The 22,933-nt window shown below is 39.6% G+C and overlaps 1 protein-coding gene across 2 annotated transcripts in view; it reads left to right on the forward strand.

Moving 5' to 3' along the window:
- The window catches only part of stx8 (syntaxin 8), a 46,271-nt gene that overhangs the window by 5,911 nt on the left and 17,427 nt on the right, over positions 1 to 22,933 (forward strand). For both annotated transcript variants that reach the window (XM_044189799.1, XM_044189801.1), the window contains exon 6: positions 790 to 882. In XM_044189799.1, coding sequence (XP_044045734.1) covers positions 790 to 882 — 93 coding nt within the window. The remainder of the gene's footprint in view (positions 1 to 789; positions 883 to 22,933) is intronic.

Raw genomic sequence — 22,933 nt, forward strand, 5'->3', positions numbered from 1 at the left:
AATTCTCATCTAGAAAACATATTGTAAGCCCACGCCTGCTTTTTCCTGTTTCCTGAATGGCTCTGACATGACTTGAACACCCAGACATTAGTTTACCTGACTCCTTGTGACACTTCATTGCTATGTCTCCATTATGGTTCTGGTTATTGTCAATTTTGGATCAGAGATTTCTGTTAAGACAGTGAAACCAAACCACATGGAGGTTTCTAGTCCCCTGTGGGATTTCTGGTGGAGTTGGGTAATGGTGAGCGTTTGAACCTGTGGTCATAAAAAATTCCATTGGTAGAGAGTGTGTCAAACTTGGAAACCTACAGAGGCCAAATCTTTTTCTTTTTCCCCCTTTACTCTTCTTTTCAGCTTCACTGTTTCTCCTCTCCACCTTGACCTGTTGCAGTTATATAACAGGAGTAAGGCTGAGTGGGGTAAAGTACTGAATGACTAACATGTGGCACTTTGAGCTGAGCTGGACCCCAACAGCCTGTCATTCCTATTTTCCAAATAGTTGCCTCATTATATCACAAGTAAAGCAATGGCTCCCTTCTTACAATAAGCTTTTTCAAAGGGGATTGCAGCATTACTTTATTGTTCCTACCCCACTGCTAAATTTGACATAGATTCTTGTGTACTCATGTGTATCACATCGATTTCATTTTTGCAATATAATGCATTTTTCTTGAGTCTTTTTCTCCATATTGCTGTCTGGCATTGCATAACCCTGGTGCTCTTACTGTTTGTCTCTTTCTTTGTCTCATGTTCAAGTATTTTCTTTTCTTTCCTCTCTCTTCACAGCCCAGGATTCTGGCTTGGATGCACTTGCAGCTGTCATCAGCCGACAGAAGATAATGGGCCAGGAGATTGGCAATGAGCTGGATGAACAGAATGGTAAAGTTTAATTTGCATGTGCGTCTGTACATATTCGTCAAAAGAATTCCAGACACATTACACACTGCAGTGTGAAAGCAATCAGACATACTTGTTCTGCAATGGAACGACTTGCCTCATGTAACTTGCTGGACAGTGATACTCCCTCACACCACCACAACACTGACATAGTTAGTACACACACACACTAACACACAAGCCCTCAAACTACCATTGTCAGAGCAACTGACCTCACATTCAGGTCATGACCATGTCTACTAAGTTATCCTTTGTCATACATCCCACAGAGCAGAGTGATCTTTCTCTTCATGCTACATAAATACGTAAGACGTATACGTGAAAAATCTGTAAGAATTTTGTGTTCTGGAATCAGATCTGCTCAGAGATGATGGTGCTTTTGAGTTATTTCTGGCTAAATGCCTCTCATCGGTGCATAAATAACTTCCATCACAGGTGGAAAGTGTCATACAGAAGGCATTGCTACGCACTGTTTTTAATGCTCAGACAGGCGGTACTCGAGACAGAAGACTTTGGGACGATCATATGTCAACCGGTGAACAATTACATCCTTTACTGCATCTTTCTCAGAAGACCATAGCAGTTAATAGGCCATGGACTGAGAGTGTTATCTTACAAAGAGGATGTACGCGTGTATTCCTAAAAAAAATTTATTAAATCGTGAGGCCTTTCTCTAATGTTTACACTCACAGCCTGAGTCTAGAACATGCATTAGCCTGTCAGCTCCTCTTCTGATGAGCGAAACTTCTCAGTTCAGAAACTGCAGGTCGATAAAAGAGGAGAGTGGATAATTTAGCCCACTGCAATAATAAAGGAGTGGTGAGGCTAAGTGACACTGTGGATAGGGGATTGGTGTCTTTGTCACAGACACTTTAGTAGGAGTGGGTAGACTTGATATTTCTCTCTCCATGGCTAGCCAACTTAGACTTAAAATACAATGTTTCAGGGCTTCAGTAATTAGTGGGCTAATTAATAATGCAAGTGTGAGTTGTACAGTTAGAAAGAAACAAGGTAATAAAGCCTAAATCTCAACAGAGGGATTGTTAGACTGACACCAAGTTAAAAAGAATAGATTTGAATGTTCTTAAGTTATGTGGTAACCTCAGAGGAGATCCATAACAAGCTGTTTATCTGGAATTGTCTCACACACTTACATTACAGGCAGTTATTGTCTGTTTCCACCCTGATGACCATCTTACAGTTGGGAAAAGAAGGCGTTGTACTATCCTGTAATATCCTGTCTGAGCAGTTGTACCCAAACATGTCCGTAGGTTGTATAACCGAGTGATCTCGGCATGGAAACAAACGACCTTCCCTTCTGCTGGGAAGGAATGGCAGATGTTTGGTTGACACCGATGGGAGGAGAAAGAAAGGAAAGCTGATTGTTTTAGCCCGCTCTCCTGTTACCGTATTGAACTAGAGATGGATCATTGCTCTAATGCTCCGACTGGCGTGTTTTTCTTCTTGTTTTTCCGCTTCATGTCATTGTTTCCAATAATATGAACCTGAATGGGTGATGGGAGAGCTGTAACTGAGAATTACACCAGTTCCACTGCAAGTAAGCGAGAAGACAAATGATTTTGGCCCTAGAAACAATCGCTTGTCACTACTCCCGTGTTTCGACCCCACATGACTCTTAAATATACATTTGATGGGAACTCAACTCTTTATTTCTGTAATGGCCAAACATATCTATGCCACCTGTGGGTATTGTAATCGGCTCCATGTGTTGAAATCCAAGCCGTACACATTTTTAGAAGCCTGCACACAGTTGTTTTTTTTTTTTTTTTAAAGAAAAGCATGTCTTGGTATTATGATATTAATAATAGATATATACACTGCCTATTGTTTCTTTCAAAAGCTATTCATGGTGCATGCAGTGTAACCAGTCCCTGTGTTCATGCAGACGGTTGATGAAGTGTAGAAATAGAATCCAGCCGCCACCAGTCCGAGCTCCTCACAGTCTCTCATGGATCTCTCTCCACAATTTATGGCCAAGCTTCAGATTCATAAGGCCCGCTGACACCAGGCAATGATTCACAAGGCCCACAGGGCTCTGGCCTTCCACAGCTTTTCTTTACCTACCTGTGTTTCTTTCCTTTGTGAGACCTTTGCTGCCCCTCCATCTCTCATCACTCCCTGTTCTCCTTTGCCTCTTTTCAACAGTCCTGTATTTTATAACCTCTGTCCCATTTCTTCCTTCTCTCTGTGTCTCGTCTGTATCCTCTCATTCTGAGTTATGGGAGATATCTTAGTTCCTTAGTGTTTGAGAGGGTGGAGGATAGGTATATATCATACATGCAGATGTAGATCCTTAAACTACAGAAATACTTTAAGAAGAATTGACCTTGTGACTGCTGTTGTAGTCCCCACGTTCCCTAAGCCTGATCGAGGGTAAAGGAGAGAGACTAGCTTAGTATTTATTTGTTTCAAAAGTATGTGTAGAAATGCAGTTCAATGTGCAAACTAAAAAAAGTCTGCCAGAAAGCTACAAACATGTGCAATTGTACAGACCTGGAAAGTGACGCCCCTAAACAGAAGTAATATATCCGACAGTCATGTTTGGCAGGCAACAAACCAACAGGTTGCTTTCTCTCTTCTTCGTCAGTGTTTAACTCTGCATGGTGTCAGTCAAACAGTATCATCATCCTCCCTGTTTGTTTTTGCTTTCAGTCTTGAGTGTGTGTTTTTTCACACCTAAAATATGCTGATCGCAAATATTGATTCTGGAGTCACTATGGTGATTTACAAATCACCAAATATATTTACAAATCTGCAAACATTTCACCATTCCTACTGGGCAAGTTACAGTGTAGTAGTACTGTTGCTATGGCAGTTGTATTTATTACAAAATAAAATTTTGTGTGATATAATTCAAGTATGTTTATGAAGAGAGTGTCGTGCCTTTTCTGTTGTATGACTTCAGGCTATGCCACCCTAAAGATCCAGCTCTCACTCCAGCTCTCTTTGGTAGTTAATCCAGTATGCGAGGAACATAATTTTTCTGTTCTTAAGTTTTAAATCTTTGTTATTATAGCAGTAACTCTGCATAGATTCAAACTATGTTTGAACTGTGGCTTGTCCTAGTACTGTTTTTCATAAAATGAGACATTGAGTCTCAATGAATTAATGTTTTCTGCATTCAAAAAATTAAAATTACTGGAATGTTTTTCTTCTAGACTTGTACTTAAATTACTCGGATTATTGCGTGAGACAGCTTTGTAGGTGCTGCATTTCTTACTTGTATTAAATGACAATGTAAAAAGTAAGGGGATAGTTTAATGTTTTCGGAGAGAGGCAAGGAAAAAGGATTTAAGTTATGAAGCAGGGGAACGGCAAGGCTCCTTGTTGATCTTGACAGTTGGCACATAACCTTGGCGTCCGACTGTCTTTCTGTCTTGTAGGGTTCCTTTTCCCCCCTGATCACTGTACTGTAGCAGTGTTTTCCTATAAATAGATTAAGCTCTTTGTAGTTTGGCTGCTCAAATCTAGCTCATGACCCAAGTGCAGTGGAGGTTGCAGTCATTTCCTTTTCGGGAAACAAATCCGGCTGAGGTCAGCAAGGAAGATGACCCTTTTCAGAGGTTTAGAGATGAACCCAAAGCCCTCAGTTACTCTCCTCTCTGTCTTAACTCGATCAGAATGGACTGAAATGTAGAAATGAGTAAGCAGACAGATTACCTCAATTTCAGTCTCTGCTTTATGGCCCATAACATTAATCCATTGCATACTGAAGATTTTCCCATGTTACTTGCCAGTTATAACAAAAAGAGAAATTCAATCATTATTGTTAGTATGTTAAAATCAGTTAAATTATGTGCTGTCATCAAGTTTCTTTTCATATTTCTAACATGATGTTACTAACGATTAGTATATTTTCATTTGCAAATTAAATGTTGCAGAAAATAGTCTGCCACATACCAACTGAAATGGCTTGCATCAGCAGTAGTCTCATTTCCCACCGAGAAAGATCAACATTAATTTCACTTTATTAGTGTTGATATTTCTCAGATTGTGGCCTGGAACAATGACATCAGTCCATGTCAATGTCTTGCACTTGTGAGTGACAGACAGTGGCTAGCTCGTTAAAATTGCTCCTTTTGAAAGGGGCGGCAAGAGTTTGAGGCTGTCTCATTCGTCAGATTTGTAGGGGCTTCTTCTGAATTGACTGGTGGTGAGATACTGCAGCTATGACATATGCTGGGTACTGAAAAAGCTGCTGTCTACAGTTAAAAACCATGTGACGTAGAAAGACATAATAACATGGCCAAACAAAGGGCAAATACATTTTCAGGTGTATCTCTGTGCTTACGGTCTCATCAAGATCAGCCACCAGTTAAATGAATGAATGAGGAGTTCATTTATTTTCCACCACCTCTCAGCATGTTTGATGTTCAACAGGAGTTTCCAGCTAAACTGAATCTGCTCCTCAGAGTTCGCCACACATAAACTATTCAAATTAATCAAGTCACTGCCATTTGTTCTGTATATCTGTCTCCACCTCCAGACCTAATTTTGAATAGACCTCAGACCTCTGACAGCTCTAGCAGATGTGTTCTCACATTAACTATCACAACCTGGTCTCTCCATGTCCTGTTCCCTTTCCCCCCTCTTTTTGATAATATTCTTTGGGCTGCTTGGTATTGCAAGGCAACTCATATCACCGAGAACACAGTAATAACCACTACATGTACAATATAGCCGGGACTGGAGAGAAACAGACCCTCATTTGGATTGAGACCTTCTGGAACAAATTTTAGATAGATACAAGAGATATATTCTTTTAGGCTTGTTTTGTCTAAAACTTGGAGATAAGATAGTGGAAGTGGATGTCTTTTTTTGCATGACACAGTAGCAGCTTGGTCCAGGTTGAATATTGTGTTCGGTAACAAACTTTGCCTATCACTCAGTCACCTACTTCCACGATTAATCCAGAGTAATTTAGCAGGGAGTGGACAAAACACTGTAAATACTTAACAAGATATTAATATTAGGTACAACTTCTCTTTGGAATGCTGTCATATAAATCCTGAATTCTTTATTCACAGTAAATGCACTCACTTTTTATAAAGAAAGACAAGTTAGATGTTGATTCCAGAAAATTCTAAATATATATGGATGAATGTATTTATTATCACGTTTTTTGTATGTGGCAATGTAATGCAGTAACAGTTCTGCAGGTTACATCTGTTACTGCAAAACGGATTAATATTCATATGTAAGCTCTTTTGTATTTGTCAGTTGCATCCTGATACTTTCATCTATTGCATATGAAAGCGATGATTGTCAGAGGATGATACGTGCATACATATTGTGAAGTAGTGTCAGTTTAAAGCATCTATGAAGACTTTCTCATTGTTTTTCCAGTCTTGGTGTAATTGTAATGCCTCTATGTAACCAACATTAGCAAAGGAAATGATTGGCTGTTTCTTTATAATGATTTCAAAATGTTTGCCACTGCCAATGGGTGCTTCTGTCGCAAAAAAATACAGTACAGAGCAAAAGCTGTTACTTCAATAAGCCAGATTTTTCTGGCTACTTTTGTAATTGTGATTTAGTACTTTTTCATGTGTTGTTTCCATTATTTTGCCCTTCCCATTTAGGGATTTAATGTGTCATTCATGGACCCCTGAAACAGAACACATGGCTGTTGCAGTGACCTTTTGGTAATGGGAGTGTTTTTATAGCACTTTGTCACCCAGCCTGATTATTCTTAAGTGTGTTACTTTCCAAGTGTCCTTTCTGTTAGTAAGCCAGCCGCTAAAGGAACAGAATAGGCTTTGCTCCTATGATGGACTTCTCGCTAATAATTAGATCACTGATTTGATTTTGCCACAGGAGAGTATGTATAGGGCCCAAGTTGGACAGCACTAATGACTTCCAAATAAACAGTAGAGTGAGAGGAGAGAGGCGATTACCGCTGCAGCAGAGTGACATCAGTAGCTGCCCCAGAGAACACAGCCCCCTGCTCACTTCTGCTTTTAGAAACAGCTCGGTGAGCAAATAAACCATACTAATGATGGCACTCGGCAGAAAGTCAGTGTGGTTAGAGTTGTAGATTGATTTATTGTTTGTTTGATTCGCTCCGTTTGAAAGTGAGGCTGCTAGTAGTGAGTAGTGTTTTCCAGACGGCATGGAAATGCAGAGAGTCATGATGTGATGTTCAAAAGAGTGTTGTCATCAGAGGAATGTCAAGTTTGCAATGAGCCACGAAAGAGGGCATCATGTTTTGTGACCACCAGATTGGCTGACTGGTGTTTGACTTTGTGAATTATTGAGAACTATGAATGATGGTGGGATAACCCACCCATGCTAGAATATTCTTTGGTCTCATTTTTCATAAGAAAATGCCAACTTTAGGCTGTTCTTGAAATGTCTCTGAGAATAACTTTTTTTTTTGCCTTAATCCTACAGCTTAGATGTGTATGACAAATCTCTTCATCTTTTAGTGTATGTGCATTATGACATTTGCATTATTTTTTATTCTATCTGTTTTTTAAAAATGTATTAAGTGATCATTTACTCTAAATATGCCAAAAATGTGTGACAAATGCCCATTAACAAGTAGTCAAAGCCCCATATGGCGTATTACAATTGCTTATTTTGTAGAACCAAGAGTTCATAAATCAAAAAGCATCCAAATACTTGGTGTGAAAAGGGCACAAGCAAATCATAGATATTGACTTGACTCACAAAGGTACATATAGAATAGAAACATACTTGTAGCAAAAATATACACATAGCTTTAAAAGAAAAAAGAAAAATATGATTTGAACATTTTACTTGATGCTGTTCCTTTAATTTTTGGTATCTTCCTTTTCATCTATCACACCAAGAACCATGTCCAAGCTGAGTGAATTTTCAGACTCAAGTCCCTTCATCCTATTCTGTAGAATCCCAGTGTGTAGGGCATTTTATTATTTTATTTTTTAATTCCCAGAGCCCATATTTAACCACTTTCTATGACCTATTTACTGATAACAATGTTATAAAACCATCTGTTCGGTTCTCATTGATTTTTTGAACAGGGAAATGGGAAGAGTAGATTAAGTTTCCAATTTGTGACTCATACAGAAATTGTATTTTAAATACTTCTGGGATGTTCCCTGATAGAACAGCTTGTGGATTTTAGACACTAATATAAAGGAATGTATAACGTAGAGTTTTAATCAGATTCTTTTATATTTAATCAACCCTACTCCAGATTCCTTGCAACCTACAGTCACTACAGACTTACTAACAGTAATCTCATAGAGGAAACTGTTTTACATTTATACTTGTTGAAGATTAAAGCTGTTTTATAAGGTTTAAATACAGATTCCGATACAGATGGAATGACAAATGATGGCCAAATGAAGATGCACCGCAAGTCACCAGGCCAAACTCCTGTGCTACGCATTCTAACCAGGGTACAATCAATCATGAGTCCTTGTGTCCTTATTTCTCTATCTATCCATCCCGGCATCCATCTCTGTCTAAGGCCTGTTGGTGTCACACTGATAGAATTGTGGAGAAGAGGCGTCTAACAATGACATGAGAGACTTGGGTCACATAAACCACCGCCAAGTGATGAATAATCCAGTTTAGGCGCAGCAAGGAAATTAACATTTTTGGATGCTAAAGAAAAACATCTGAAGACATTTCATCAATCACGCTTTCTTTTGTTTCCCTCAGTGGACTGATGTCCCCTTTTTTATCCCAAGAAAGTGTGGATTGAGACATTGGTTTTCTTCACTGTCTTGAACTGCAACCTGTTGTACCTTTTTTTTAATAGTGTTTTTATTCAACCTGGTTGGTTTTATGTGTCTTTTCTTTGGAGTTCTCAGATTGATGTCAGAAAAGTGTGCAGAACTGATTCTTAAGCGATTTCACTGGCTTTCATAGTGTAGAATTTCTTCATGGTCATGTAATGGCTCCATAAGCAGTGACTGATCTGAATGCAAAAGTCTTTGGGAGTCTGTGGTGGACTGAATGAAAAATACATACATAAAAAAGTTGTCTGAATGTTTCTGTGTGTGTTTTCTCTGACTGAGTGGCTCACTTCCTTTTTAAAAGATATGTTATTCAGTGACAGTGGAGAGAAAGTAGTCATACCTGGCATTGATTATTAAGGTAACCCCATATGTTTTCAGCATTAGGACACATTTTTGATAGAGTTGTTGCTTGTGTAAAGCATTTCAAAGCCAAAGGAGTTGCACAAGGTATTGTGCTGTTTCCTATATTGTAGGGAAAGCTTGTATGCCATGTTTGCCCAGGAAACATTGGCAACTTACAAGACCCACATACTCAAGAGTATAAACATAGGTTATTAAAGATAAATATAGGCGTTTAATCTCTAGATATATTTTCAGGCTGTACTAACTAATACAATAAGTAGCTGTACTACTTGAAATGTTTTTTTTGGTTAAAGATTTGTCTCAACAAACGAGAATAAGAAGAATAAGAATTATTTTCTTATTCTTATCTCATTTATTTGAGATAATTTACATCTCAAGATGCTAACATGTAGGTGCCTTTCACCCTAGGAGGTTTCCCTCCGTCATGCTTTCTGCTCTACAAGCTGCAAGCTTTGTTGCCGCATCATGGCTTTGATTAATCTCGTTCTATCTGGAACAAATGTGTGCTGGTGACAGTTGTTAGCAGGAAAGACCCCACATTAAAAAGCCAGTGGCAGAAATTCTCACACTACAGGAAGAGACGACTGATGTGTGGCAGTAGTAGAGGAGAGTAATGGTGGAGATATCGGCATGACTTTCAGGCCTGATTTAGCAACAGTCTGAGAATTGGGCAGAGCTGCAGTAGTCACAGCTACTGTTGTTATGTGTGTGAGTGGAGTGTTCAAATTTCACTCATCAATGTTACAATAAAAGAGATATTTAATGTCACCAGGGTTAGTAATTCCATACTACTGTAAACTTTGGACTGAAATCACAACAGAAATTTTCAGTGAAAGTGACTTTGCAACAGGTGAAGGAATGATAAAGAATCAACAGCTTTGGTACCAGTTTTGTACCCAAACAACTTCTGTGTCATACTATCGTATTGATGCAGCGCTTCCTCGTATTGAAATCAAAGCAAAAGTAAAGATTCTTCCAGCTGTCTATCAAAACAGGAAATACATTGTCGTATGCTGTGTGCATCTCTTCTGTATTATTTAATGGCACCAATAATATCAACAGCAGCTTGACAAGCAGGTGATGGCACCTTATCTGAGTTTAAAAATTGTATTTTTTGTAAATCGTGTTTATTTGTTGCTCAGTAGATGACAGATTAAAGCCAGCTGTGTTGCAGATATGCTAAAGGTATAGAGCACATTGGGATGTGGGCCGTGTCATTGTGTTTGAGAATAATGCACCAAAGTTTATCACAATTTCACGGACCACGGTGACTGATTTCTGGATGTTTCTCTGTACTGTTGTGTAAGGGATATTATAGTACATTAAGACCTAACCAGCCCACAGCTATATGGATCAAATGATCCTGACTCTGCATGTTTGTGGGAGCTGATGTTTCTTTGGGGGGTTTTTAGCTTGAAACGGCTAAGGAGAAATCTCTCATTTGAGTCTATTCATCTCAAGTGTTGTCTGTTCAGCACTACATTGGTGCCAACACACCTCTCTAACAAAGAATTTAGAATGCAGTTTATTTTGCTGACATGTTTTTTTTTCAGCAAATAAATTTGACAAATGTTAGCAGTAGACCGGTTTGTTGTGTGTGATTTTCAAGGTGCAGGATAGCTTTGAGTTTGATTTCGAAGGAGATGTGAAGAATTCCTGACTTCATGACTAGTCAAATAAAGTTACAAGACACAGCATTCTCAAGACTACAGTTTTTAACATGTACAGTACTACCTCAATAATATTAAGACAAACTCACTACAGTTTATAACAGATCTTTTGACAGCCGCCGAGAAAGAAATCAGACTGTGGAACTGCTCAAACTGCAAGACAGCCGACCGAAATCTGATCGTTCCTTTGCTAAAGAAGCTGTCTTTAATCCCACTGAAAATAAAATGTTACACACAATTGTAGATATAGAGAATAAATGAGTTTTGAATCTAGAAATAAAGATTTCAAGAGAACCTGCTTCACTAATGGCAGGTATTAGGAGACAGTGGGAGAAGGCTCTGTTGCCTGATGAATTTGTCTTAGTTTAAACCCTGAAATTCTCTTATGGTCTTACCTTTACTCTCTTTCTCACATACACACACGCATATATTCACACACCACAGTCATTCTGTATATAATGGAGACAGGCACCTGGAGCAGCCCAATATACAGAATGATGCAGGAGTGGGGTGCGGTCAGTCCTGCTCAGCTCATCTGCAGGTCCGGATCACATCCAGATGTCCACCAGCAGGCCTGTTTAGAGACTGGGCGAGGTTGTTTCCCTTCCACTCCCTACTCCATCCATACTCCACAACACGCACAGCCACTATGCTGGCAGTTGCAAGCTTTTTCACAAACTATCAATTGTGCATTATCCCTGAAAACGCATACGCTATTAAGGAAGGGGGGAAAAAATCTAGGGAGGTGTGATTTCACCGGTTCTTTCCCACCAACATCTTTAAAGCAGAGGATGACACAACACTTGGAAACAAACACTTATTGGGCTGTGTGTGTTCTTTGAAGGGTTTGGTCTTATTAACGTGTCTTTGAGTAATCTGTCTTTTTAATACTGTCTTAGTGGACATTAGAGGGGCTTTAGCTGGCATTATTGGTTTTACTGTGATGCTGATACTGTGACCACATATTCTGCAATCTGTACAATCTATTATCTATTAACCATCTACACATCATCTATTGGACTGGGTCATGATGCATTATTTCAGTCATTATGAACAGCTTAGGTTCAGTAACTTATCTGACCATTTTACTTACTGTTACTTATACTTATTATTCTACAATTCATTCAGCTGGTGCTTTTTCATATTTACATTTTTTGAGTTAGTTAATGGAGGGTGCCTGCTCTTTTTGCCATGGTGAACGTATGACATGCCACTTTGGTGAGACACTTGTACTCATTCACTTACTCATTCACTCACTCACTCAAGGATGCTGAATAGGGGTGCAGCCTCATCTTACCATCTGCCTCAATGTACTGAACCAGTTGGAGGGGACTTTTCCTTGCCAATATGGGGTTTTACTTTTCATTTTTGTACCACACACAGATGTTGAATATCACTTCATTCAGCTGCTTCTACTTTCTTACATTATCACATCACATTATTATTATAATGTGAAATGAAAGAATGTTGTACTGCCTTATGAATCATATGTCATTTATCAAAGGCTGGCATGTCTAAATCAATGTTTTGATTAGAATTTTTTTTTTATAAAGCCAGTTACGAGAACATCTAAATATCAATGTATTCTTTATCATCAAAAGGTTTAAAAAATCCTGAGATATTATGTAGTTTTACATATTCACACCTAGAAGATGCCTGGTGCAAACACAGAATCGCCTGCAAACATCATCAAGATAGTGTGCACCATCATTCACAATGTTCCATACAGATGCTTTTACCTAACTTGTTTGGTCTGCTGCACAGTTACTACTGTCCTCATAGGAATCATTTGAAAAATCCTACAGTATTAATGTAAAATAGATGTAGGGAGAAGAACTTTACCATTGGCCATCACTGTGTAACACTGAATGTGGGGAAATACATCAATCAAATGAAGGATATGAGGCATCAGTCGTTATGCGGATATTACACTGTCCACTAGTCAGCATTACCTCACTGGATTACCTGCTCAAAATGAGGATGTTATGATTCGACTGCACTTTGTTTGCACAGCCAAGCCACTGCTATGTCTTTTTTTGGGGGGGAATTACCTAGTTTGTGCGGTATGTGTACAATTTAACGGCAAACTGATGTTGATACTGTGCTGTAATTTTTCCCTGGAGAGTTTTTGCGGGCAGATTGTCCAGGGGAAGCACATTAGCCGTATGTGTTGGTGGTATTGGTGGTTGGGAACCTCTGCAATTTCAGCTGCCAGTTCCTTTGGCTCTGTGCAAAGGATTCCCTGCCATTTAATGATACCTTAGACTGACTCAGGCTTGGCTCGGCAGGTTCCTTTTGGCTAACGCAAGTGACAGCGGGAACAAATCTCCTCCTCTGTTTATTTAATTGCTAACCGCTCCGGTTTGGAGACCATGTTCAAAGGGCCGATGAGCAGAGAGCTGCCTCGCGTTCCCCTCTGCCTCGGGGTAGCATAGGTCATCCCACATAATGAGTGGAAGGACTTACTTTACCAAGTCTGCCTCAACCAAAAGCCAGCACGTGGTTCCCATTTAAGCACAGGGGGGAAGATTGCACCTTCATCTGCTGGGCAATTTTTATGTGTTTATGTGTGTGTGTGCAAGAGCACATATATACATCTGTTCTTTAGCAGCCTGCATTCAATGTGTGTGTGTGTGTGTGTGCGCACAGTGTAAGTACCTTGTCTGAGTGTGAGATCATTGTGTTTGTACTGAAAGTCTTCACCACATGTCCAGCACATGTTGTCAGGTTGTGACTGGCACACAGACCATATTTGTATCTGCATGAGGAGCTCAGAGGCCATTGGCCAACCTGAGTTCGAGGTAGACATCAGTGCAGGACCTCACACGCACGCAGACACAAACACACTGACACACACACACACACGGACTGAAGTAGAGAACAGGGTGGGCTAATCTTACAGATGCACTGCGCAAAGACAGTGAGGCAAGGGAGTGTGAGATTTTTTTACTGTGAGTGAGGGGGCGAGATGGAAGGAGGACGAGGGAGAAGGTACTTAGAAGGAGAGTGTAAGAAATGATGAGAGCAAAAAAGAAAGTGAGATAAGATGCAAAGAGAGATTACTCTCTCAATGAAGAACTTGGCCAATTAAACTCACTCACGAGGAAGTCAATTAATGAAAAAAATTTATTAAAATTTTTATCAAAGCTATTTCAAAGAAAGGAATGGACAAACAAAGAAAGAAATAAGATTTTTTTTTAAAGGGAACATTTTTAAGAGAATGATAATAAAACATATTCATAGGCCCCTTTTCAAAACCCAGGTAACAAAGTGCTTCATACAAGTCAGCAGATTAAAATTGTCATATTTGAGGGGTCATCAGCTTCTGCATTCTGGGTTTACCTACATACATGCATTTGTGTGTGTTTATTTGCCACACAGTGCCTAAGGACTATTTTGTTTTGTGCCCTTAGCACACACTAAGCTCACATTACAGTTTTCAAGAGCATTTGTTGTTTCAAATCTTTTGTGAAAATGGTTCACTCAACCTTTATGTATTTAGTGTTTTTACTGCCTTTTTGTGCTAAAATATATGGACAAGGTAACTGTAGACATAACATTTAAATTGTTATTGCATTGAAGGGTTATTTGACAGCTATAGCAATCCCCAAACCTTCAAAGTGATACTGTACATATCTGTCCCATCAGATACTGTTACAAGTCTTTAATCATGCTGCAAAAATGTGTCACTGATATGTCACCTTTCTAGAAGAAATCCTTTCAAGTGGGAAATGCTTTACGCCCCATCCATTTCATCTGTTATCTGATGACCCTGCATGTGTGCAATCAGACACAATCTACCGGCCAAACTAAGGGTGAGAATCTGAAGAAGAAACTGTTTCAAATTGGCCTCCTATTTTCGTTTAAAATGTTGAAGTCTGTTTTATGTGTTGTGAGCACTGCACAGATCTCTGCCGCTTGAACAAACATGTGTCCCTAAAAGAGGCTTTTGATCTGTTATCTAATCATTCTCATCTGTTTCACTCTTGGCTTAATACCAGCCTCCTGTTTTGTTTCCTTTTTGTTACACGTTTGAGACGTGTTACCTGCACTGTCCAGACTAAAGAGGATGAACACACACACACAAAGAAAATATTGAAATTTTGTAGGGAATTATATAGAGATGAGACTGATACAGTTTTTTACAAGTATTTTTTATATTAGGTTTAGGTTTCTTAAAGGGACAGGTCACCCCAAAATCAAAAAAACATATTTTTCCCTTACCTGTCTAGAGTTGCAGAATTTTGGAGATATCGGCCGTAGAGATGTCTGCCTTCTCTCGAGTATAATGGAACTATATGGCAATTGGCTTGTGGTGCTCAAAATGCCAAATAAAAAAACTCAACAGCAATGTCTCTTTCCAGAAATCATGACCCGGTTACTCAAGATAATCCACAGTTTTGTTGTGAGCAGTTTCATGTAGGAACTATTTTCTTTCGACCTATAGTTCCTACTATCCTCCTACAGTTCCTAACTGTCCCTTTAATATAATGCCATTTTGTTTGTGTTCCAAGGTAATCTACTCAAAGTAACAACCTCTTTAATGACAAGGCATATCAGTACATCTTTTCATGCTATGAATTCTTCAGCAGTAGTCTTTTAGTTGTGTTCATTTAGCATCTGTTTGTTGATTTTTTTCATATTTCATACTACCAACATTTTCTTTGTTGACCCAAAATAAGGGATTTAATTACCTCTTAAAAGAAGTATTTAGAAAGGTGGAAAACTGTATCTGTGCGATGTAAGCTTTCCATACAGGAGCATATAATTTCTGAATTACTGCCAAAAATGTTTACTGTGTTCTCGGACTCCTGGCACCGGTAGTAGCCTAAGAACACACTACACATTTTAAGCAGTAATTCAGAAAAATACATTATACGTACATAAGGATGTTCTGCAAGAGATCTATTTTTTTATAGTAATATAGTTCATTTGTAAAGATAAAGAAAATTATAGTACAAGTTGTTACTGTTGCTGTAGTTAAGCATTTGAGTCTTTCACTTTCATGAACTTTTAAATGTAATTTTAAAATGGGAAGAATCACTAGTTAAAATCAAGATCCATCTGTCTCTGCTCCCTCATGCAGCCCACACATGAACCCACTAGTGGGCAGTAGAGGTAGTGGCGGCACACCAGTTATGGTCCTCAGTGAAGCTCTTGGTGTTTACACCGACCAATTGGAATGATTCATGGCTGTGTGCTTTCTCTTTTGTGGGATAGATGTGTTATGGTGATGGAATGATCCAAGTTTATTGTGGATAAAGAGGGAGTCACAGGATCTCACTCAGGATTTGTTTAATTCCTCCGAGGAGGTTTCTTCTTCTCCAGTAATCAGCGCCTCCTGCTTTTCGCTCATCAGCTGGAGGAGCTGGGTAATTACACGACAGCTGTAGGTGCAGCTGTTTGAATGGCTGCAGCTTGTAGTGCACTGTCATATTTACAGTATGATGATGAGACTTGTACTGTAGTGTTGGTGTGTGTCATTCATTCATGGGTCTCGTGTGTCTGTGTGTGAGAAAGTGCAGCTACTAGGTCTACACTCACATCTACACACTAATATGTGTGTGTAACTGTGAGTATGCATGTGGTTTTACTGTGTCTGTCTGTGCATCTAGCCATGTTTTTCAGTTTATGTAGCCCACAATGGAGCATGTGGTCTTGCTGCGTCATATTCTTGCTGTTTGCTTAGTGCCCTGCACCATTCCTAGCTGTCCACAAGCTATGTGGGAGGCTGTTTCCTCTCAGGATGGGAAGTTGTTTCAGCAGCAACGTTGGCCAAACATTTGTTCTGGCCTCCATGAGTAGAGCGCAATTACCCTAAATCCACCACATACTCACTTGACTGAGATTTTCAGTAATTATGTGCATCTCATGTGCCACCCTGGTATGCCGAGTTTGCCCTCCTCTGTCTTATGTTATTGGTATCAGTGTATTCAAGCAATATTCAAGGGGAAAATATAATCAGCACTAAAACTGAGCACAACTCATGGAGATCATAGATACTATGGTCAAGTAAAAGGTTAAGTAAATGTTGTGGTATGTGTGTATGTAAATTAAAGCCCTTAGCAGTTAGGGCTTGGGTTTGTATTTATCTTTGTCTGTGTTTGGGTTCTATCCTCATGTGGGCAAATTGTGCAAAGAAGGGAAGTAGCATTGTCCTGAGGCACAGTGAGGTTTGTCCCTCTCCTGCACCTGTTGCATTTTGGGGATCTCAGTGGGAAGAGAGTGTCACTGGCCCGTGGATTGCCAGCATCTGGCCACTCCCTGTGTGCATGGTGAACCTGACTTTGCGCCCTGTTTCCCACGTCACCAAATTATGCACTTCCTCCCACTTCCCACCACTCTCCATTTCTCTCTCACACACTTGTAATATAAAGATAATTGCTTCTGATAGCCTTCTTTGCCACAAAAGGAAAAGTCATTAAAATTGTGCTTACTCACACTTACATCACATGTTTCTGTCAGCTGCAAATGTTGCAATCTTGTGAGGCTTCTGAAACAACAATTCGATACCTCCATAAAACTATATTGCCATGACTGAATGCAATTTAAAGACACCATAACACTTAATGTATGCTTCAGGAGGTTCATTTGACCTTCTTGTTTTTATCTTTCTATAAACCGCTTGTTAGTGTTTTCAAGCTACTGATAGACTTCTCTATCAGAAGTGCCTCTTATTAGGACTTTGAACTTAAGATCCATATTGAAAGAGTTCTCAAAATGACGCTCATGCACAGTGCATGATCTAAAGTAAAGTCCACTGACAGCCACAAACCCAGATTTGATCCCACCTTATCTGAGAATTTTCCAGGCTCAACAACTCTTATGTTTCATGTTCCGCATCCCCAGTGATCTTCAGTAGATAAATACCAGCTGGCCCTGAACTCACTTTTCCACAATAAATCTCTATCAGGGGTGATATAGCTCTGTATTTCTTACTGCTCCCATTCTCCCTCTGAGAAGCACTGTGGGTTAACACTGTGGAGATGACTCTTCTTCAGTCTGGGACACAACTGTTTGTCACATCCGGGAAGTGTGCGTGTGTGCGCCTTCCTCTATTTGCGTGCCTGTTAGGGTGTGCCTGTCTGTATGATGCTCATAGACCAGTGTGTATACACGTATGTTTGTGTCAGCGTCTGTGCATGTGAGCATATGTGTCTCCATGCGTGTGAGTGCATTATGAGTGAAACAGGGTCTGGCATGAAGATCAAAGTCCCTCCATAACTCCTCAGTCAGTCAGTCAGTCGGCCAGCCAGCGTATTGCCAGGAAGCTCTATTCACCACGGGGGATGTTGAGTTATTAGATTCAGATTATTTCAATTAGAACACAGTTGTTCAGTTAGTGAGAAATTCACAGGCTCTTTTTCTTACTTTGTTTACAACTCAGTCATAATCGAGAAAACTAATATGTAATGTTATTGAAAAACACCCGTAGATGCTTTAGTACAAACGTCAGTAAAAGTTCTAGATCATTGCAATGTTCAAGTAGTAGTCACCATCAGAAATCATCTGTGTTTATTTGGTTTAAGGCCATGCCACAAAGTGTCATTGACAACTTAAATTATCTTGTAGTTAATCAAATGCGTGCAACCCCTAAATAACCCAGAACTGTCATTGTGTTATTGTATAATCATGAAGTTTACTAAATATTACATATACCAGTTAATTTGCATTTATAATAGCTGTGGAAATCTACTGGTTTGTTTTAGGTAATCCCTGTTGAAGGTCAGATATATTGTAATTACTACCAGAGTTGTATTTGCAAAAAGATAATCACTCTGTGATTAAATGGCCTGTTGTAAATGTAATTGTTTTTTCCTAACACACGAATGGATAAAAAGTATAGCCATTTATAGTAGTGTTATATAAATGGGCAGCACAGTAACCAGATGGTACAGTAGATAAACTGGTAACTGTGCCAGAACCCAGTAGGCACTTGACTGTTCTCATGTCCTACAATATGAATCTCATCCAATTAAACCTATTCTGTTTCATTTTTTGTATTAGTTCCTAGCATCTCAATATGTCACCCCCTCCTGGGTGTCCTTGCTAATGAAGTGTGATGGTAGTGATGAAGTGTAACAGCGGCTGGTTTGGAGGTGCCGTGCCAGTGACAGGGTGGTCCCTGCCTCACACTGCTGCTGCTGCTGGCACCCTCATGCTCATCATGCACACATTGTTCGGTGGCACCTGGCCATAAGAGGGGTGATGGCCGAAAGCCTGGTAATGATCAGACTTCTCATTGCTGTTGGTCTTTGCACTGTGTATTTATATTTTTAAATCCTTGTTTTCATTCATCCTTAAATGATTGAGCCAATCACTTGTGGATTAATTATATGTAATACACTGGTAACTTTAATTCATGTTCATTGCATTCACTGTTCAGTGATGCCTGGTCATATAGGATGAGCGGTGGTGGTGAATCTGGCAGCCCCACACAGAAATAGTTTCATTCAGTCTGAAAACTGGATGAAGTTGCAGAAGTTTGCTCTTACTCCTTCCCTTTTTCAAAGCATTATTTTTATTTATCTTTGGATGACATTATGGGTTTGATCTTAATTAATTGTGCACATTATATTGATGGTTTCCAGCTGTCTTGAACAGAATTGCTAAAACCTATTATGGTCAACACATGCCCAGCAGTCTTGACGACATCTCTTATTCTGCTGGTAAGGTTCTGTTTTTATTCAGCCGGTATCATAAGATGACAGCATGACTCACTTGTTTTTTTGTTTATGTGCACAGTGCTGATCATTTCCAGTCTTTGCAGACTCAAACTACACAGGTTGTTTAAAAAAGCTTGAGTGGTATTCTAGTCATGCAATGCTTCTGTAAAGACCCAGATTTCCTCTGTTCAAGGATAGATTAAATTATTCTGTGTGAGCCCAGCGATGCGTTGGAAAATCATAGGATGGGCAACTTTAGAAGGAATATAGAAATAAATATCTCAAGAATCAATTAAGTAAGAATGGCAAATGTCAGTATTTTCCAATGTCTATATACAATGGGAACTATATAAATAAAATTGACAAGATGGCAATAGCATGACATTGAAATTTGTAAGAAATTGAGCTTCTGTCTCTTGACAGTTCCAGGGCCATTTTTAAATCCCAGTCTATCTTGTCCCGCCTTGTCTTGCAATAACATATGCATCTGCATACATGCATTTATGAGTGTATGGGAGAAACCCAATGTACTCCTCCCACAGAACTTTGGTGGACTGCATTCCCATAGTTCACATGGACCATATCTTTGGAGTCCAGCAAGTATAAACCCAATGGTCTGTACGTGCTAAAACTGAACTAGTGTAGAGGTTTTCCTCAATTTATGTGCTTTTCTTTGAAGAGTGTTCTTTCAAATGGAGGTTCAACTTTGGGAAATTCATTCATCAGCTGGTCGTTCTTTTTGGTGTCTGTCATGTGCAATGATGGATCTCAGGGTAAACGTAGCAAGGTTAGGGAGGTGAAACTGTCCGTGGACACACAGCCGGTTTCAGTTTCAAATTGGCACACAAGTGGTTAGGATTAAGGCTGGAAATGTGGAGGCCACATATGTAATGGCAGTCAAAGTTGGTGGGTCACTGCTGTTCCAGCTTTTTGGTATATTCATACCCCTTAAAGCCCCCTTCAGATTCAGTTTTGATTGTTTTTTGTAATTTGTCAGTTTTGCGATGGAAACCAAGTACAAGTCCTCACATCAGGATTGTATAATACTCAGTTTGTTCTGTCTTCACATTGTGTGACAAGACTTCACTCTACAGTGAAGTGGCTCTCTTTTCAAGTCCATCATAAATGTATATTTGCATTTAGTGTGCAGGCTTCTATGTAACACCATCAATACTGTTCAAAATGAATATTCAGAGGTGGAAGGCTACTTCTTTCAGCTCTCAGGAGGCTATGACTTCTCCTATTGGAGTAGTAAAGTTACATTTATTCCAAGGTTGACAACGGCAGTGCCAACACAAAGTATTTATTGAGTTGCCCCACAATATGAATAAACAATACTATGTTTTGATCATTGGCAAGTGTGGCCATGGCTTAAGCTGCATAAAGCAAGACATTTATCATAACTCAGCCACTACCCCAGAGGGAGAAAATGTCTAATTATGTAATAAAAGGGTTTCTTACACCCAACGTGTTGACCGGGGGAGCCTGTCAGTCCATTTGGAGGGACTCAGAGATTCATTGGGGCCAGGGGGGGCCTATAATGTCCAGCAGTGAGACTAATGTGTACACATGTGGCCGGCACTTCAGAAGGCCAGATGTTGGAAGGGTGAATTGTGTGTACAGTGATGCCTTCACAAACCCCATCAACACATGTGCACACATTTGGTCAGAAAGACACAAAAACAGAGTAAATGCTAAGAAGACATACTGTATGGAGTTGAATTTACTTTCAACGTGGGGTGTATATCATTATTCACATAAAGCACTGATCAATCAATTGTGTCATTGGAGTCCATGTTTACATATGCATTGCCATAGGTCTGTTCTGATCTTGGGAAATTACCTCTTTTGGGGATTTGATACAGGCAGGCAAGAAACCGTGGTGAAACTTTTTAATAACAACATTTTTATTACATGTACAGTGTGTTACTTGTAGCCTACATTGTTTTCCACAGAAATAATCAAAATATATCCCTCAGGCTCATTTCCCATCTTGTTTGCTTAAGTGGGCAGTTCTGTGCATCATATTCCTATTGCATTTCAGAGACATTGACTTCTAATATATCACATTAAGACTGGTTGGCCCCTTGGTGAAAAATATAGTGGCTTTTCCTGAACTGTTGGTGTTGGACACCACAGCAGAAATCAAGTCATTAACTATCCATCACTGGTGTGAATATTTAAACAATAATAGAAAGCCCATTATTAATTAATAAACTGACATTTTTATTGTCATGCTAGAGGATTGTTAGGAAAAGAAAGTGGCTGTGTTTATGTGTCCTCACTCCTAACATGTCAGATTGGCCAAACATATTTTTTGGATTATCTCTATAAAGAGGCTTATCTTCCATAGACAGACATTGCACATTTCTTCTTTTTTGTCTTCAGTTTTTTTTTTTTTGGGCAGGCATTTAAGTGATTTGTTGGGTTTTGCTCTCAGTTTAAAAACTGGTAAAACTCTGCGGTTTTGAGTGAATCTCCCCCTAATCCTCACTCTCCACTGACCCTCAGGGTGAGTTTGTTTACAATAAGCAGCCGAGAGCAGAAAAAAAAGAAAGAAGTTGAAAGAAAGTCTTCCAAGACTGTGCAACTTCTTGTAAATACCATAATTGCCCTGAGTTGTATCATCATGCTGAGTGCCTCTGTGTGTGCCAAGTGAAGTTCCAGTTACATCCAGAGATGTGTGTGTTTTGGTTGGCAACAAAGCACTACCCTCTATACACAGTCAGTCACACCAGGGCCAATTGGTAACAGTTGTGGTCAGACCCCCCTGCACTACAACAAGGGATACAAGAGGAGGGTTGAGTGAAAAAACGGTCTGTCTTTACTTCCCTCTTTCTCCATATCCTCAGGAGAAATCATCTCCTGAATAAGCACAACAGAATTAGCCCAACTGAGTCAGATTGCGTTTAAATCGGTGAGAGAAAACAAGCATTTTCTCTGTGCGCTATGCCTGCTCTGGGAATGAGTCCTACAATAACACAGAGTTAATACAGCACATCCTGGAGCCACACTGGGGTGTCACTGTTTATGGCAGTGCCTCCACCACATGCACACACACGCAAACCAAAACCACCACTGCTATAGCCTCTGTGAAGATGAGTCAGCAATTCCAAGTTGGGGTGGATATTGATCTGGGATGCAGGAATTTAATAATTAAAATAGAGACCATCTCCCAAACTGCTCACCATGCTTCTGCGTACGAGTGTTATATTTGCTGTCTTACTTGAATTAGGCTTTATAATATCATGTGGTGATTTGCTTTGAAATGGATGTTTAGGCCTCATGCTTGAGTTGCATTTACCCAATGTGGTATCCTATGAATATCTGTAAAGGAATGGGTGAGGTGATTGCATACTAACAGCCATTGCAGTGCTACATGGCTCTGGATTCTGGCAGAATCATGTCCTAAAAGATGAGACCAGAGGAAATTCCACACAGGATGCTACGTTTCCGAATCCCTGTACCTCCACTTATAATACGCACACGCACACGCACACACACACACACACACACACACACACACACACACACACACACACACACACACACACACACACAAACACAGAATTTCTTTTTG

The sequence above is a fragment of the Siniperca chuatsi genome, linkage group LG3, assembly GCF_020085105.1.
Source record: "Siniperca chuatsi isolate FFG_IHB_CAS linkage group LG3, ASM2008510v1, whole genome shotgun sequence".
In the NCBI taxonomy this organism is placed as follows: Eukaryota; Metazoa; Chordata; class Actinopteri; order Centrarchiformes; family Sinipercidae; genus Siniperca; species Siniperca chuatsi.